We start from the raw sequence: 19,949 nt of genomic DNA, 5'->3' as shown, positions 1-19,949 counted from the left end.
GGCAGAATCTGACCAAACGAAGCAGGAGTGACATGCTGGGTTATCTGCACTAAGAAGTAGGGTTTAAAATGGCACGAATGTCTAAATGGGTGGAAAGCCTGTTACATACATACTGCAGAAAGTATTCAAACGTTGTTAAACCTTTATGCAAAGATTAAGTAAATGCGCCGAGCTCAGTGTCAGCATGGGTGGTCTGGTATGTAACTGCCCGTTGCACAAACGACCAGCAGTTTAAGTCCTTATGAACAGCCGCTATATCCGTGCCTTAGTGGTGCTACCCCCACGATTTTTTTTTTTTTTTTTTTTCTTTTTTCCCCATCCTTTCGGGAGCGCAGCGTTTCGTTACGCATCCGAGACGAACACAGAAACGCCAGCGTACCGTACCCAGGAGGTCTGAAACCCAGCATGTTGCAGCCTGTGCCACGGGACGCAATGTCAGCCCTTTGCGCTGATGGGCAACGCGTTAATTTCTTTCCAGCTAAGGATGGGGGAGCGTTGCATTAAATGAGACAGAGAGCGCGCTCTCTACGTCCCCATACGGCACCGAAGGGACCCAGGGACCCCCTCCCCTCAGCGTTAGGCGGGGGCAAAAGCCCAGGGCCTCCTAGAAGGGCCGTCCCAGGCCGGCGGGACCCAGGGCGGGCGGCGCAGAGCCGCCCCGAGGGGCCGGGCGGGACGGCGCGGCAGCGGCAGCGGCTCGGCAGCGCCGCGGGGGCGGGGAGGGGAGGGGAAATCCCCAGGATCCCCCGGCCCCCGCGTAGGGAGACACCGCGTTAGTCACCGGGACCCTCCCCCTGTGCCGCCGCTCGGCTCCGCCGCGGCAGTGGCCGCGTCAGCCTGGCGGCAGCGCCGCTCCTCGCTCCCCTCACAGCCCGGCCGCGCCGCCGGCGGGACGCGGCGCCTCCGTGAGGCGCGGGCAGCTGCGGAGGCTGAGGGGCGGAGGGGATGGAGGGGCCCGGGCGGCACCTCGCGGGGCTCTGCGCGGCGGCGGCCGCCCTTCCTCGGGGCGGCGGGGCGGGCTGCCGGCGGGCGGCGTGAGGCGGCCGAGTTGCCCCGGGTGCCCCCCCGCCCCGCGCGGGGAATGAGAGGCGGCGCCGCGGGGCTGCCGGAGCCCGCCGGGACCCACCATGCGGGAGCTGGCGATCGAGATCGGCATACGGGTCCTGCTCTTCGGGGTCTTCGTGTGAGTAGCCGCCGGATAGCGCGGGAGGGGGTGGGGGGGGACGGCTCCAGCCGGAACGGCACCAGCCGGTACCTCCGAGACTGCCTCAACTTTTCCGTCGTCGCCCGGGGCCGCTCGGGCGCCCGAGTCCTTCCTCACCGCCGAGTGCGGGGTGGGGTGGGGGTGCGGGGTTGTCCGCCCCTCAGCGCGGGCTGGCGGCGGTTAACCGCCCCGCAGCCGCGGGCGGAGAGCCACCCGCCGGTGGGCTCTGGCGGCGAGGCGGGCCCCGCGGCGGGGGAGCCCCCCCCCCCCCCGGGCTGCCGCCGGCCCTCTCGGGAGCCCTGAGCGAGGGGGAGCTGCCGCCGTTCCTCCGTCCGGGGTGCGAGAGGGGGGGGAATTTTTCCCCGGAGTGAGCCGTTGCAGGAGCCGCGGGGAGCCCCCTCTGCCCTGCGCTTTTGCCGAAGACCCGCGGGAAATTTTTGTCGGAGAAACTACAGTTTGTGAGAGAAGTGTGCAAAAAGCAACCGAACAAAAAGAACCCAAAAACCTGCTGCTGGTTTCGGTTGGACGATTCTAGTCTCTGCTGTAAGGTCTCACCTGCCAAGGCTGTAAATGCACCTCAACAGCTGGCTTGCAGCAGTGGGAACCCGCAGTGAGTGAGCTCTGGGGCAGGCACCCTTAGTGGGAGAGCTACAGCGCTGGTGCTTGGAGCTGAGGAAGGACCTCAGGCTGAACGTGAGATGTAACGCATCGTAGCTGGGTTTGAGAGGCATATCTGCACGCTGGTATGTAGGAAGGAAAGTCATGAAAATCTGGTTGCTGAAAGATGTGCAGCTATCGCTGCAGGAACGCTTTCTTTTTGGCTTCTTTAGGAGAAAGCAGTTAGGTATTATTTTGGTCTGTATACTTCAGGCAGGCTTCCCCCTTTTCAGGGCTGTACCCGTTTCTTCTTTCTGGCAGTTTGTGTTCTCCATGCATTTGAACAATGAAAAGTTCCCCTCTTCATATAAGTTTGCATTTCAGTTGCTTAAGGTGAGTATTCTCAATCTTTGTGATCTCTCAGAAGTATCACAGAAACTAGATCAGATTTTGCTACTGTTTACTTATTTGTCTACTTAACGATGGATGCTGTTGGGCACAGGTGCAGGCAGTAATAGGATAGGGCATCTATTAAGCTGTGATACTGACTTACAGCTGGTGATACTGGAATGCTTTGATGTGATTCCTTTCTGAACCTCTCGGTTAATGAATAACTTGCCCAATTTACTGGTATTTGAGTTTTTCCTCAGTGCTCATTTCTCTTGAATATGGATGCAGATCTTTTTATTTGTAGCATGTTTGGTAAGTGTCATCCTCTTCCTTTTAGGATAAACTTTGATACCTTCAAAAACCTGTAAGGTACCTTTGATACCTTTCAGTTCAGTTTCATCTTTCTTTGAAAGTAGACCTGTTTCTTTTAACAGAACTCTTTTCTGGAATATATGGAATTACAAAGGTGAGCAAAGAGCTTGGAAACTGATGCTACATCAGAACCTTTCCCTTCATTATGATTGCATGTGTAATTCATCACTTGTGCTATCCAGTAAGAGACCTCTTCATATAGCTTATTACCATGATATGTAAATCATGCCCCATTATAAGTAGTAATCTCTAGGTTATGCTTGTCTTCTGTCCTCATTCCCTTTCTAAAACATTCTGTGATTTTTCACTATTCTTTATGCCGTGGTTCTAAAATCAGCTGAGGGGTGGCTAAAGGAAATGCTTTTGGTAGAGCCACCATAATGCCAAATGGCAAGTGACTACGCAAGCACTTTTCACATTTTCACATAGCTCAGCTTCTTCCTTCTTGGAATTCTGGCGGATAATTCTGACATTGTAAGAGGTCATTTGGAGAATTCATTGACTTCTAAAAGTACCGAACATGTAGTATTCTAAATTCACATCATGGATGGTGTTTAGTTTTATGAAGAACTGCACTTTGTTTGTAATTGCTGCAAAAATATAATCTCTAGCTAGACCAGAAGAATGGCTTTTATATTCAGATAATCTTAACACCAGAGTAATCTCTTGCTATTGAAATAGTATTCAGTATTTCTCTCAGTTTTTCCAAAGAGGCAGCTACTCATATTTTGGAACTTTTGTGTTACAGAAGTTTAAATACTGTGTTTTCTGTGGTCTTGTAGGCAGCCAGGGCAAGGATTTTTATGGAGCGTTGAGTTCATTGAAATATCTCTTCAAGTATGACCAATTACTGGTGAATTTGGAAGCCCTGGGACTGGAATTGGGGCCGCAGTAATGTAAGCTCTACTGCAGAAGCTATTTCTAGGAATGAAAAGGCTTGTAAGGTTCCCACCTCCCTTGGAAAGGAATGCCATTAACATCAATGAGTTGAGGCTAGGTCTGAGATCATCTCTGTTGTGAATGCCAGCTGCGACATAGATATTTGTCCACCAGGAACTGGACTGAAAAGAATTAGTTCATTCTGAAAAGGTGTTGATGACTTTGGGTCACTACCAACCTTTGTAGTCTTAGAAATCTGACCTTGAAGATAATGGTTCCATAGTTATTTGCCAATTGTGAACCATCTGTGCCTCCCAGATGTCTTTTTATCTTCAACCTACTGATTAATATAACTCAGAGTAATATACTGGCATATTTTGTACCATAAAATGCAAAAGAAAAAGGTACATATTCCATGTTGTACTTTTGCTTGGTGATAAATGTCATTTCATAAAAATGGAGGTGTGAAAACTTATGTTGATCATTGCTGAAATTGAATGTATTGCCAATTTGGATGTATTTTACAGCAACAACAGCCATATTTTCTATACTTAAGACTGGCAACCTTTTTTCCCCCACTTGCCATAATTATCAACTTTAGTCATTCCACTAAAGGCAAAAATCTATACTTGTTATTTAAGTTCTCTTCTGTCATGCAAATGTACACCATTCCAAGTAATACACATTTTTGATGGTTGTATATTGGTTTGGATGAATTCAACAGACAATTGGTGAGGATAATGGTAACAACTGACTCAGTTTTAGATGTTGTGTTGTTAGCAATTGCTAAGTGTTCACTTAGCAATTAAAGATAAGTTTAGGTATTGAAATTAAGCAACTCAAGCTTCTGTGTGTTTACAAAGATCTGTGCTGAAGGGCATTTTAGCCCTCAGGATTTACTACTATTGAAGGAAGGATTAGTTAGGAGAGATTTATTAGAAGAACTACTGCTGCCTGAAATTCAGAATCAGGAGTTAAAAAAAAAAAACCAACAAAAAACCAACCAAACCCCAAGAACAACTGGTTGCAGTCAGAAACATGCTTGATGCACAATTTACTGGGAAGGTAAATAGATGTTCTTTGAGTACCTTCAGCAAAATAGCTCTCAAGCCACAAGTTATAAACTGTAAGGAGAATAGCAATATTTCTGTTCTGCCCTACAGTTTTTCCCAGTTCCTTAACATTAACAAATTCTTTTTTAGTTCTCAATATATTTAGCCTTATACCTTGTCATGGTTTAACCCCAGCTGGCAACTAAGCCCTGCACAGCTGCTCACTCACTCCATCCCAGCCAAAACCAGCACATTCTCCACCCCTTATTCCATGCCATTTACGTCATGCTCAGATCCCACACTATCCAATACAACCTCATTAACCACCCCCCCCCTTCCCATCCTTTGATATAATACACAGATATCATTCCCTTAGGCTATGGACCACCCCTATAAAATGCCCATAAAATGTCCACAAAATGTCCACTAAGTTCATTTAGTCCATGACTTTGGGCTCCATCTCTTATGGTGGTCACTCAGGACAGGAGAGGTGGTGTGTTGCCTGGAGTTATTGGGCACCAGAGCCAGCTCAGGTCGAGTCACTGCTGTACTTGCACTGCTTCTTATAAGGCTCGTCCTCCATTGGTTCAGGTGGTTCCTGCTATAGTAATTCCTATAACATGCAACTCAAATCCTGTGGTACAACAATTTAAAGGTATTTCCATTACAATCTCGCCCCTGGTCCCTTTGGACCAGACCATAGGGTTTAACATTGCAATGAACTCCTTGCCCCTGCTCCGGCTTGGACTTATCCACAAAACTGCAGTCTCTTAGGGTTGTACCTGCTCGAAGTGGAGCTTATCTATGAGCCACAGTCTCGTCAGGGGTATACCTGCTGCTGCATAGACTTACCCACAGCCACAGTCCCTTCAGAAGTAAACCTGCTCCAACATGCCTACCCATGCTGCGTCCCTCCAGGGTGTACCTGCTCTGTTGTGGTCTTATCCATGGCCACATGCTTTGAGGTGCTCCAGCATGACCTCACGCGCAGCCACTGATGCTTCAAGCGTACCTGCTGCAGCATGGACTTATCCACAGCCACAGATGCTTCGAGGTATACCTTCTCCAGCGCGGACTTATCCTTGGGCCACAATCCCTTTAGAGGTATACCTGCTGTGGCACAGACGTAACCACGGCCACAGACGCTTCGAGATGTACGTGCTCTGGCATGGTCTTACCCACTGCCACAGATGCTTCGGGTGTCCTGCTCCCACGTGGACTCATCCACAGGTCACAGGCCCTTCAACTCGAGTTCGCACTGGATTTCCACCCTGTCCAGTACAGCAGCACAGAAACAGCAGCGATGCCCTGGCCATCTGCCAGCCCAGGCGCATCGCCATTGCTGTTATCAAAATGTTCCCAGGCACAGCAGAGTAAGATGATAAGCAGTACAGCAAGCAGTGAAATCAAAAAGCAGCCACTAACGAGCACTAGATTCTAATATACAGTGAGGCAAGCAAGCCCCATGGCGAGTGCAGAAGCCTGTCAATTAATAGCTAAACAGCAATAACAGCTATGAATTCAATCTAGCACATTCCAATCAAATCTGTCGTTATCTCGTGGGTTCAAGACCCACGTTGGGTGCTACAAAGGACTGTCATGGTTTAGCCCCAGCTGTGCAACTCGCACAGCTGCTTGCTTGCTCCCCCCGCATTGGGATGCGGGAGAGAATTGGAAGGGTAAAAGTGAGAACACTTGTGGATTGAGATAAAGACAGTTTAATAGATAAAGCAAAAGCCGTGCACGCAAGCAAAGCAAAACAAGGAATTCATTCACCACTTCCCATCGGCAGGCAGGGGTTCAGCCTCTCCAGGAAAGCAGGGCTCCATCACGCGTAACGGTGACTTGGGAAGACAAACGCCGTAACTCCGAACGTCCCTCCCTCCTTCTTCTTCCCCCAGCTTTATATGCTGAGCATGACATCCTATGGTCTGGAATATCCCTTGGGTCAGTTGGGGTCAGCTGTCCCGGCTGTGTCCCCTCCCAACTCCTTGTGCACCCCCAGCCTGCTCGCTGGTGGGGTGGGGTGAGGAGCAGAAAAGACCTTGACTCTGTGTAAGCACTGCTCAGCAGTAACTAAAACATCCCTGAATTATCAACACAAATCCAAAACATAACCAGCACAAATCCAAAACATAGCCCCATACTAGCTACTAAGAAGAAAATTAACTCTGTCCCAGCCAAAACCAGCACACACCTCTTGACTGGGCTGAACTGATCCTAATAAGCATAGGTGGTTTGCTACTTACTAGGCAAAGAAAATTCTCATGCTATAATTTGACCGTTACATTGTTACTGCATTATGCAGTTTCAAATATTTTTCAATTAAACCTTGACTTTAATCAATTCTCACTTCATATTTTTGTTTGTTTAGTTTTTTATTTATTAAGAAATATCTGTGAGTACAGAACTGGATTTTTTTAAGTGAAATATTTCAGGTAAGGTCTCAGAAGTAGAAATGGTCTATTGTTTAAGATAACCACGGTGAGCATGTACTTTGTTTATAGAAAAAATCAAACACTAATTTGAAGAATGATTGAATTAGGGTCTTGAATCTCTGTTTTCTTCATTTTGTACTTATTCCTATGACCTTGAGCATAGTCTTAAGATGCCCGATTAATGCTAAAACATGTTAAACATGGCCAGTCTTTCTGCTCCATATGGACAGTGGCATTTGTCACTTACTGAATGCTTGATGAAAGCAAATTGTTTTGACTGACTTGGTTTTATTCAGTTAAGGCAATTGTAAAAAGATTTGTGAGCAAGCCTGATATTTTTACACAGGAGTGATGCCCTTAAAACAATGTTCTTCATCTGTCCTAAAAAGAATTTACTGAGTGGTAGCTCAGAGTGAGCCTGTAATTGCCAGTAGGGATGTCTTAGTTTCTTAGCAAAATGCATGTTGTTCTGTTTTAGGTATCTCCTACAAGGAAAACTTTTTCATCTGTTTCAGAAGTTTTAGAAGACCACATCATTGTCTTGGTAGGAAGACAGAAAAATTTGCATGTGTTGTAGTATATTTAGCCAAATGACTTGTCAACAGCATATCACTGACGTTTCTAGAGCTGTCTAATTGATTAAAAAGACAGTCTTTCAAGGATTGCTTCATCAAACCTCAAGCTCTTCAGTGAGTGTGATGTGATTAAAATATAAATGTCACTCAGAGTAATTGGATATCTTCCCTACAGCACAGTCTCATTAGCAGCCTCCCTTGGGAATAAATGTTTATCTACAGGCTAACATACGTATATATTACACACATGTGAGTGTACAGTGTTGACTAATGCTGACATCTTGTGTGTGTGTGTGCGCCATGTTCAGACTCTGGTTTAAGTAAATAAAAGCTGATTCTGTGCATGTTGGGTTTCTTACAAGTTTACAATATTAAGATTTTAATCAAGTTGTGAATATGCATGAAATGATGTAGCGTGGAAAGCTTTCAAGTAGCTTTCTTTGTCATGAGTGGTGATCTTCTGCATATTCTGCATATGTTGCCTTCATAAATGATACTATGTATTGTCTTGTTAACACAGACAGAAAATTAATTAGCTGAGGCAATTCCACAATGCTGCAGTTCCGCTTTGCTCTTCTCACAGTTTGTGCTTGCCTTTTCTCTGTCATATCTACTGGATTTTTGGAGGATAGACTGAGCAGAGAATCACGAGCAGTCGGAGATCTGTAGGTAATATAAGCAAACTGGTATTGAGAAGAAATCACCAGTCTGAGACATTAAGATTTATTTTCTCATACTGACACGAACACTGCCAAATTACACAAATCAGTTGGACCAAGATTTCATAGCACCTTTTAAGCCTGGGCTCTCTACCTGAGTGTTTCAAAGCGAAGTAGGTATTTGGCCATATGAGCTTCTTAGTCTTTTTGTGTCCTACATTCTTGATTTGAGTATCCCATAATTCTGACTTTGTTTGGAACCTGATTTTTGGCTTCTGATCTTAAAAGCCTTTGATTTCATTTCTCTGGACCCTAATTTCTCATCAAGAAAGGGAGAGTAATACTTCTTTTTCTCACCCTTTCTTCATTTAATTGATAAATTCTTTGTCGTGAGGTACGTGGACAGTAGCCAAACCCAATGAACATTGAATATGCTTGGAGCTTTTTCAGTGTTAGTTTCACAAATAGTGATGATAATAGGAAGCGAGAACATCAACATGTTTGATTACTAACCTGTTTAAAAATAGGTACTGTATTGTAAACTGTAATTTAGATGATACTAAAATGAGGGAAAGATTTAGTTTCATGGCCCAGGTTGAAGTCTAGTTCACTGAGTAGGGTTAATAAACAGTTAAGGCTTTCCCTTAACTGCTATAAAAAAGACCTTAGCTTCTCTGGTGCTTAGGATCTGAGAACATATATCAAAGGTTGCATATTGAGCTCCAGTGGCAAGCAACAGACTTGTTCCAGTGCTCAGCAGAGTCTGTTAGACCTTTGAAGTGATGGAAGAATTAGAATGCTGTGGAGCTTCTGTAACTCGCTGAATGCAGCTGATGGATCACAAAGTAACCCGAATTTTAACTTTGCTCAGCTCTGCGTCCTTGAGAGGTTACTGTAAAAACAAAAGGCCATAAATACCTATTATACCTAGTGTAATATGAAGCACACAACAAAATGACTGTGTGCCTGTCCTAATATCCATGAAATATCACCGAGCTAACAGAGACACTTGGTACCTGGCATGCCACTGAGCTGAAGCTTGTTTTCATTCTTTTCTTATTTTATTTATTGAAACTAGGGGAGGATTTTACCAACTTTGATAACAGCTATTCAGAAGAAAGCGTACCTGTCTTTTTGTGCACACTTTGGTCTGTGCAAAAGATAGACTGTTTTATAGCCTGTTGTATCAATACTTTTAGGTCATGGAACTAAGTTTATTTCATTTGTCTTCCCGGAGTCCCAGGGTGGGAAAAAGGGGGATTTAATGGCAGGAATTCTAATTGTCCTGTTAATAGGATGGGATTTACAGTTGATGTCCATGGCCAAACTCGCAGCTGAATACATGCTAAAAAAGGATGTTATTGTAAATGCCAAAGCATCTGCTCCAGACTTTTGAAGAGTAAATGGTGACTTTGTGTCTCTTCTTGTTGAATCCTATTTACTCACTGACTTGGGCACTTTGTATTTATTTGCTCCTAGCCCTGACTGAGGACATTTTATAGTGAGAATGCTACTAAGACTGACAGGGTTTCTGTAAGGGAAATTTTTCTTTAAAAAAATTGATTTTTATACTTTGATCTAAGCACAGTCAAGCTGTGGCACAACTGTGTTTCTTATGGCAAAGACTTTAATAAAAAGTACAGTCTTATTACTGAGAATGCACTTGTACCTGGCACAGTAAACCAAGATCTTTATAGTCTCCTAATCTGTTGGTGGCTTTGAAAAGCAAGTACTTGGAGATAGTTGGCAGAATTATTGATGCTAAAAGTGGATTAAGGATTACATTTAGTGTGTCTTGTAACTTTTTTCTGTAGTAAGCACTGTACTGATACTGAACAGGGGATGTCTGAGTGCTGCATCTACATTGGCAAGGATTAGCGGACAAAGAGAGAAAGCTAAAGACAATACATATGTCCCTAGTTGAAGTATTGGTTGTGATCCACTAGTGAACATCTGGGACTTACACTTGAATATTAAGGAAAGCTTCAGTGGTTCCTGAATCAGAATAGTTGCTTTACAGATGATCCAATTAGATTGTCTTCATAGAATAGACAAAGTTGTCATCAGAGGTGGCACTTGAACTAAGCTTTTCATAACTACATGGATTTTAAGGTACTTTCCATTCATGTTTTTCCCTTGCCTTGTAAATGGTAAATTTGTGATCATTGGACCACAAGTCATTGCTGTGCAAGAAACTCTGTGACTGATCTATATGATTGTGCAGAAAACTAGATTAGGAATGTTTCTTTGTTGTAAATCAGATTGCTACAGTCACTGTGTATTGTATTTGTTTATTTCTCTGCATTACAAAACACTTCTAGCTTTTACTATCCAAATGGCTAAATATTTTCCTTGTTAAAATACCACTGAATTTTAATTAAAATTGCATATAGATAAAATGCAAGAAGTGGGAATTGTTTTACTCTAGGCTAGAGTAACAGGGTTTACAACTGGTGTTTTCATAGTGACTGACTGATTAAGATTACTTATGCAGGTGAATTTCAGAGAATTGGGGAGGAGTGAGAAAGATGGTAGGAGGAGTATAGAAAACACCTTTTCTGAGAAAAGATAGAAATAATTGAGCTGTTTAATCTAGAAGTCTGAGGAGACATGGTAGTAATCTTCACATGTAAGCAGCTGCCGTAAAGATGTATGAAGAATGCAAACTGCTCTTCATGTCCTTCGGGAATTGTACAGAAAGGAAAGATTTTTAAACTTGTAGCAAGGGAAACTTAGGCTGAGTGTGGGGAAATACAACCTAATTATAAGGAATTTTGAACGCTGTCATAGATTGCCTGAGGCACGTGTAGAATCTCCACCAATGGAAATTTTAAAAAGCATATCTTGGGAGTATTTTATGTAAAGTTTTGCGTTGCTGCATGGCTGCGAGGAGACAAACTAGGTGGCCTTGTAAGCTGGCACGAATCAACTTAGTGGACTGAGGTTTATACTGCCTGAGAGCGTCCCAGTGTGCGGAGAAAAGTTGAAAGGCATTAAAGCAAAATTTCTTGTAAGAGATTTTTGGCTCATGTTGATGGGCAGAAAAGGAAACGGTGTTACCAATTCAACATGACTTGGAGAATACTTCAGCAAAGACTGAGCAGAAGCTGATGATCCTTTCTGGCTGGAGGGCAGTGCCACACCAGATATCACATTCTAAATATTCTGCATTGACGAGATTGTGGGGAAAATGAAATCCTAGATTAGGTGAAATGTTTCACTCTGCAATCTTGCAGTTCAACATTTTACTCTATTTTGAGTGAAAGGATTTACTACTTCTTTAGAATTTATAATGGAGGTGTAAATGTCAGCTCAGAAATGTTTCAACTTTGAAGGATCTGTGGCACCCTGCCAAGCGTTGTGAAGCCTTGCAAATCGAAAACAACAGAGGAGACTATCATTTGATATCAAGTGTTATATTTTCATTAGCTGCCAATTTTCACTAATGGGAGAACAGATCTAATAGCCTGAGTGTACTCTCATAGCCCGCAGAGAGGCCATTAATAATTTCATTCATCTAGTGTCCAAGGTGCTTTACAAGAGTGTAACTATTGCTATTGGGCTTTAGTGAGTGCTACAAAATGCTGAAAGTGATGTTCCTGTTCCCCATTACTGTATCTTTTTTTTTTTTTAATCATTATTAATGCTCTGGAACATGTAGTTATTCACACAAATGTTTTTGGATTGAGTGATTTTAATATAGTTGGGTTTGATTGTGAATATCGTTAGGCAGGTCTCTTTTTCCCTGAGAATAATGAAGTCATTGCATACAGCAACTGTGAAGGAAAAACTGGAACATAATAACTTGTAAATTTGTATTACATTTAGTAAATAACTTGGCCAAAAAAGTGTCTCTTTATTAATACTGAAATGTTTTATTTTAAAATTTGCATTTTTAAATGCATTTTTTATTAAAATGAGTTTAATGGATGCCCAAACAAAATATTTCATTTCCGTTTGGGTTAAAATGATATATTCCTGCTTGACCAAAAATTAATGTTTTCATTTCACATAAAGAAACCCTTGATTGAGCCTTCTAGATTGTGCCATAGTATTTCTCCCCTCTGTCACTTCCTTACCAGCTCCTGAGTTTTTGGTCCAAAAAAATGGTCTGAGAATGTGTTTTGGCACTTAGCTCTAGTTGTGGACAAGTTGTTTGATACTACTTACTCCTCACTTTTATTCAGCCTGTATCCCTCAGGTACAGCATCATGTGGGGATAGGCTTCATGGCCATACAGGTCCTCTTTCAAGGCCATGTCTCTGTCTATCCATCATATGTTTAAAAGGAACAGTGGTGCATAGCGAATGGGATACAAATCATACACATTCATGTAATAAACATAATCTAGACTAAAAATAACTTGGCAGCAAATTATCAAGTCGTGTTGATATGATTAAAATTCAGGTTCTGGTGAAAAGCTGAGTGAGTGAGAAAGAAAATTTCTTGTGTAGAAGTGATAGGTTTTTGATATGCGGCTTTTGAAGAGATTGGCTGAGGGGGCAGTGGCCGAAGGGAGATGAGATCCTGCAGCATGGAGGAACATATTAATGTGTTTCAGAGATTGCTCCTGAATAAGCTGGTAGGGCCAAGCTGTCACTTCGAACTGATTCAACCTTGTTCCAAGCAAGATCTTAAAGAGCTATTGCAGGAAGGACAGGAGTGAGAAGCATTGAAGTAACGGTGAGCTACAAAGGGACTTTCGGAGAAGGAGTGATGGAGAGACAGAAATAACTGAGAGGGAAAGCTTTGGTCACTAAGAGAAACTCAGCATCTTTGTGAGTTTAACCTCTGACTTTCATTTCAGGTCCAAACCTATAGCCACTAGGAGTGTGGCACGCAGGCATGAAAACAGAAGAAACTTTATCAGACTACTCAGCTCTATCAAATTGCTATGAAGCTAGGATAGTTGTCCAAGGAACTGTTGAGAGTTGTTTGGCTGAAAACAGTTCGAGAAGTAATAAAAACAAGCATTAAAAAACATCAGAAGTAGTTTGGTTCATTATTCAGACACATGCTTAGGTGATTTAAGCCTATAATATGAATTCTGTTTTTCATTTTAGAATAATGTACAACTGCCAGCTTTGAAAGTTCTAATGGCTACATCAATGTTCATTTACTGATGATTTCCTTTCTCCCTACTCCCTCCTCCCCAAACATACACGCATTAAAATGGCTTTTGTGAAATAGCTTACATCATAGGGTATATTTAATAAAAATAGAGCATAGAGGCAACAATTAATACCATAAATCATGCTTTTTATTAACTAAAATGAGAGATACTGCAATGAAAACAGTAGCCAATAGTTTTCACTTTGTTGGTATCTGTTATTTCTGTAAGACTACCACCGTTGATTTCTGTTACAGTAGTGCAGCTCTACTGGATTGCCTTAAGTATTGTACATTGTCATAGTAAGTAGCAGCTCTGACCTGTTTGCCTTGTGCTTGAAGTGCACCACTGCTCTATGTCAGCAGGGATCACAAGAACTGAACTGCTTTTTCACCGCAGGAGCAGCTAAGTACCAAAACAAATACGTTTTTGTTTCAGAATGGTTTATTTTATATTCTGCTGACCAGAAAGCAAAAGATGCAAAGATCACTTTCAATATTAGGTCAAAGAAAGTTTTAAAAATGTAAAACAAGCCAAAATATGTCAATTTGACTCATTTTGCAGTGGTTTTTTCCTGTTTCAGTATAGCCACTCTCGCCTCCTGCTCTTCTGTTCAAAGCTGCAATGCAGCATGACCAACTGTTCCCTTTTTCTTCCTTTCACTTTGCTCATTTCCAAATATTCCACTTCTGTAAGGAAGAAACGATGGTGAAGAGGTTGTATCTAAGCTAGTTAAGTAGTTTAATGCCTGGATACCTATTTTTATTCCCATTGAATGGGAGTTTTCTAGATTCAGTCACTTCATACTGGCAATAATGATACTCAGTGATATTTAGTGCTACTTGCATTCAAAGTGCTCAGCCCATGAGTAAGGAGAATGTATGGTTTGGAAGTTTTTGGATTCTTTTAGGCGTATAAGAACAACTAGCTGGCTATGTTAATTGCTTGTTCTTGTGCTGTTCATGCATGCTCAGATAATCCTTTCCCTTTCCTCTTAGGTTCAGTATGACTGAAATAATGTCACAGGAAGGAAATTGTTTACCCAGAGAGAGTTCAAATGCCAGGGATTAAGAAAGCAGTAGAGGTATAATTTAGGTACTAAGGAAACTAACATTAGGTTCTAAAACTCCAGGCTATTCTCTTTTTTTCCACATTGTGAAAAGATTGCTGGTTCACTATTTCATATTAGGTGTTCTAAGAACATTTACATATCATTTATATATTATTTCATAAGTTGCAGGACTCCTGTTGTGAATCTATATTGTTGTTTGTTCAAGATCTGAGCTTTTAACTGAGCCCAGACTCCCCAGCTGTTGCCTCCGTGCTGATTCATTTAATTCATATTGTTTCTTGAATTTGGACCAAACAAGGAAGAGAAAATTTGAGCAGAGGGGTTGGCTCTGGTTTTAACCTGTTTCTGTGTGTATGTATATTCAGTGTGGGTACATGTGGCTCAAGTCACGTGCTGTAGCAGACTTCAGCCTAATCTCAGGCACAGCTGATGAAGCCTTTATAAATACAGCCCCAGATGCTATATCAGAGAAGGGTCCAGTGCCTCAATAATCATTCAGAGACACTGACTGGCACAGGCTCCATCATCTAGTTAGACACATTCCGGTTGAAGAACCTGTCTCGCATCATGGTTGGCTTTGTTGGCCCAGTAATAATAGCTCACCCTGACTGGGGTGCAATGCTGGCTGCAAGGAGGAGAGTAAAGAGGGTGGCCGTTCATCTTTGGAAGGAGTCATATCCCGATATATATCTGTTAAATCAGTGGATATATGAGGCAAATCTGGGAAACCTGCTAGTAAGATTGAAGAAAAATACTGGAAACTCTCCTCTTTCAGCACATCTGGGAAATATGACAACCATGGTAATATGTATATTTTTAAAAATGCATCAGAATTTATTTTCAATCACTTCTTAATCAAAATGATTTCTCATGTATCTGAAGGGCTAATGTGGGCATATGTGCTAATTAAATGTCACACTGCAATTGCTAGCTAATTTAAAATATTCAGAAATATTTTACATCAAGTGATAGTGACTCATTTGAAACCAAACCTACCCTTGAGAACCAGTTCTCTACTTGCCAGTGACACTAAATAAAAAAAAAATAAATATTGCCCCCACCCTTTGTCCTTCTCAGTCGCAGGATTTAATTCCATTGACTTTTGGCTCCTTCCTACGTAAAAGTGCACCCACAGAATTAAAAGTGGGGAAAGCTGTATACATTCAGATTAGAATATCAAATGTTATCAGGAAGTGGTACGAAGGCTTTGTTTCTAGCTTCTCAAAAATACAGAAATTTAAAAAATGCTATCAACTTGCACTATTCCCAGAGCTGTACTGGGCACTGAATAGGGACTGAATGAAAGAAGCCTCTTGCAACATTTTTCTTACCATTTACTTTCTGCCAGTACTCCTCTCAGTCTTTGTAAATACTTGCGCCTACAAACAAGTTACTGCAAGTGAAGAGAGGCGTCAGATCTTCTCATTTCTGTAGCAATAAAAACAGCTTCTGAATTATCTTTGTAGGGTGTTCCTGGTGAATATTAACTACCCTGTATCCTGCAGGACACTCAAACCCAATAAAGCTCCATATTAGGATTATAGATTGTTAATCGGAAGTGGTAGGTGTATACACTGCATGGCATTGTATTGGGAAAGAAAAGGTTTTAGCTGTTAAAAAGGTAGAGGTAATTTATTGATACAGCTGCTTCTGTATCTCTTAGTGTGAATGTAAATTACTTAATGAATTGGTTTGAGTGCAGTTACAAGGTGATGGTTATAATAACACGTTTCCATCAAAGCCTATGAAGAACCAATAAAACATTAATTTCTGTTCTCATATACATGCTTCTTATGCAATCAATATCTATTGCAATATAAATTCTAATATATTTTAGAATTTAATTCCTTACTTTTGATTTCCATGGAGAAGTTAAAGCTATTGCTTTCCTACTTGAATGCTTGTCAGCAGTGCATACTTGGCCTATGTGACTACCAGTCCAGTTAATGAGCAAACTACAGCGTTAGGAGTCTTCCTTTGATACTGATCTTGACACTTCGTGCTGGAGTGAATTGTCCTGCCTTGCCTTGTAAAACAGTGGCAGAAAATATCAAATCTCTTGATAGCCAGTGTTGTGCCATAACTATAGGGAAAGTTTCTCTTTCTATCAAAACTAGAGTTTATATTATTGAAGTTATATTTTTAATTCATGTCAGCTTCTTCCTTGGTGTAATTGCAGTTCATCATTAATAATTGGGCCTTGGTCATATTTTTTTGTACCCCAGTACATAATTACTTTCTTGATGGCTGAGGAACTGTGGATTTCCCAAATTACTTTAGAAATTAAATGGCTCAGATCTCTTTCCTTATGCTACCCTCTGAGCTACCACAAAGCTGTCTCATCATGCCAGTACGCATAGACAGCAGCATTTCAGAAACTGCACTCCTCCAACTCTGTGGTGAGCAGAATGACGGTGATAAACCACAGGCATTGTTTCTTATCTCACCTCATCACTATCCTGTCTGCTTCAGTTCTGTTAATTTTGCATTCCAGCCACGGACCATTTCAAGCTTTTCATACCTTGTCTTTGCAGCGAGTTCCTGAAATAACCACTAAAAAGTTATATTCTTTTCCTTAATATTACCTATAGGGAATAAACAAGACTAGATTTTCTCATGGCATGAGAATAAGTTATTCTCTCCAGGTGTATCAAATAACATGACATGAATGCTTTTCCCACTATTAGTATGTTTCAGAATGGATAAGTTGAAGTCTTGGATTCAAATGTGAGCAAAGGCGATGTGAATAAACAGTGTTCAATGCAATGTACCCAGCCAGTGTAAACACTAGGCTCTTTCTGTTTAGCCTAGGTCACTTGTTGGAAACCCCTAAAGCAAATTCTGTCTTTCAGAATATAATTTTCTTACCTCCACTGCTGTTGTGCCCTATAATGTGTTCTACTTTATGGGTCTTCATTCAAAATGTTGGGGCTGCAAATCTGTTGTGTGAGAATCTCTCACTGAGTTACGTATTGTGTATATACTCTGTAATTAGGCCAACCTATACAGAGCCCTGCCAACTTCAGCGTCACTGATGCTGCTCACAGCTATGCAGTTTTAGTGTCAGGACAACTGATTGCACAATTTAACATGGCAGGTACACTATAAAAGCTTTTACTACTAGATTTGAGACCTAGTTTGGGGAATACTCAAGGAAATATCCGTGTAAGAAAGTGCACAATGGAGTTCCAATAGCACAGTCGCAGCTAACCTGTTTCTGTGAGAGAGGTCTGCGGTGAGTTTGCTCACACAGAGTTCTGCAGTCAGGGAATCGTTGTCAGAGCCAGACTTTTTTTCCACAAGCCCTCAGAGGTAATTTATAAGAGAGGTTCATGAACACCTGCTACCTCTTACTTGCTCCAATGAGGAATTGCATACAAAGCCATTTTAGGATCAGATCTGCTTATCAACAGATGAAGCTTAGAAAAGAGGAGGATTGGTCATTAGGTATCCGGTATGAAAGACTGAGTATCACTATCACAAGTTTATGTTCATTCTCTTCTGGCACTTTGTCATGCCATATGTACTTCTCTGTCCTCTCTTAGTTACTGTCACTTGTTACTTGGGACAAGCCTTGTCTGCAAGAGACAAGGCAAAAGGCATCCCCCCCCCCCCCCCCCCCCCCCCAACAAACAAACAAACACACCCCCCCTTGTACATCCTTTAGTTGATGTTCAAAACCAGGAAGCAATCTCTAACCTTCCAATGTGCTATGAACTCTTCTGATGAAGCAGATATCTAAGTCCTCAAGATTGCCAGGACCAAAGCCCCTGTGTGATTTCATATTGTTACTCTCTGAAAATGGAGCTGTTGGCCAGTGGCAGTCCTTGTAAGGCTAGTAGGTGCTTCTAAGGTAAATGCTAGCCATGATTTCATTGCTGGTAGCTTCCATCTTGCTCTAACAGGACATAACAATACAGACCTAATGTTGGGCCCATCTATCCTATTCCTGTTCTTGTTGCTGGATTGGAGACATACTTTTCTACTCTAACATTTAAAGGTTTCTACCTTGCCAACTTTGCCAATGCAGTACTGCTTATTGCTCTTTCTCTGATTTTAGCAACTTCCGAATGTCATTGCTTCTTGATTTCATGCTGCTGAATGCCAGGGAATGGTAGCTACTGTAAGCAGTGTTTGAAACAATAAGGTGAGGTGCTAAAAAATACCCTGCTGTTACTTATGGGAGATGAAAACCATGGTGGAAGCACAGGTCAAAGACTGTGAGGATATTTATGCAATGTTTGATTCATTCACTACCAGTGACTGGTTTCACAAAAAAAAAAACCATTATGAGTTCATATTATCACGAAACTACTGTGTACTTCTGCCTTCATCAGTCTGTGATATGGTGCTTGCATAGAAATTATCTTAAAGGGCTACATGCTGTTAAATGGAAATGAAGTTAACGTAACCTGGAAGTACTTGTGTCCTCAGAAAAGAACAACATTTTTATTTAGTGTAGTGTTGTAGGCAGTAATGTTGGGATATCCAAAGCAACCTCAGGCACATGAGCACCTGTTCCTCACTGATGTTTTTAGTGGAATTAGGGCTCCCATTTCCCTTAGGTTGCTTTGAAAGTCACAGTTAAAGGCTCTTGAAGTTAATGGAAGTCCTTTTATGCCTTAAATATATGTTATCAGGCTGAAGTGTTCAAAATCTTGCTTGTTAAACTGTTAAAAATGTTGGATGAATATGTAAACATGCAGAAAATGTAAGGCCAAAAAGCTAATGCTAAAATTTCATGTACTAATACAAAGTAAGCTTCCTAAGTTGCCCACCTGCTACCAGGGGACATTATAGGATTGAGCTTGTATTTTCAGCCATAATAGAAAATGTCTAGAAACCAGTTTTCTTTATCCAAGGTATACATTAATTTCTAATAACACCTAGTCATTTAAACAAGCTTGTGCTGGCTTATGAATAGTAACAGACTGTACTTTTGGTTAGGACGAAGGAACATAAATCACTAAGTGTCAGGCACCTTAGAAACCAGTATGTCCTCATGACTGTTTAATAGAGTACAAAGGGAATTGCCTTCAAGCTAGTGAAATCTCCTATCTAGTTGCCCATCGGTGATGCTTCAAAAAAAGAAGAGAATTGTTCTCTTATGAGTCTTGGCATAAAAATTTAATTAGCAGCTGAGCTCTTTCTGAAGATGAAAAAAAAAAGTGATTTCTTTTTACATAGTCACTTTCCTTTAGCTGTTTACTTTGTATTTCTGTATTGTTCACATGGACAAGATCTGCTGCCTTCTACATGTATTTTTTTTTCTCCTTCAGTAGTGATTTTGAAATTATTTTACCTGGTTTCAGCAATTTTTTTTTTTTTTCCATAATTTTTCAGCATATTTAAACACTGTTCTTGGAGGACATTCAGAACACAAGTCAGAGGAAGAAATGGATACATAATCAGATTTAATATGTAGTGGATACAAAACTGCTGTTATTAAATAAAATAATAATTATAATAATTATTACTGTCATTGATAGATTTGTTGAAATGAATCTTTCTTTAGAAGAGTACAAAGATAGTGAGTATATACTAATCAGAAAATCAGTCCTCAATTGGAATCAGTTACTATTTATGTTATTTATTATAGTT

The 19,949-nt window shown here is 41.4% G+C and overlaps 1 protein-coding gene across 1 annotated transcript in view; it reads left to right on the top strand.

Annotated features, from left to right (window-relative positions):
- Positions 1–1,093: 1,093 nt before the first annotated feature.
- The window catches only part of PLPP4 (phospholipid phosphatase 4), a 66,102-nt gene continuing 47,246 nt past the window's right edge, over positions 1,094–19,949 (top strand). The window contains exon 1 of the mRNA XM_050899182.1: positions 1,094–1,183. Within this exon, the coding sequence (XP_050755139.1) occupies positions 1,128–1,183 (56 nt within the window). The 5' untranslated portion in view covers positions 1,094–1,127. The remainder of the gene's footprint in view (positions 1,184–19,949) is intronic.

Source organism: Gymnogyps californianus, chromosome 6, assembly GCF_018139145.2.
Source record: "Gymnogyps californianus isolate 813 chromosome 6, ASM1813914v2, whole genome shotgun sequence".
In the NCBI taxonomy this organism is placed as follows: Eukaryota; Metazoa; Chordata; class Aves; order Accipitriformes; family Cathartidae; genus Gymnogyps; species Gymnogyps californianus.
This window is presented reverse-complemented; position numbering and strand designations above follow the sequence as displayed.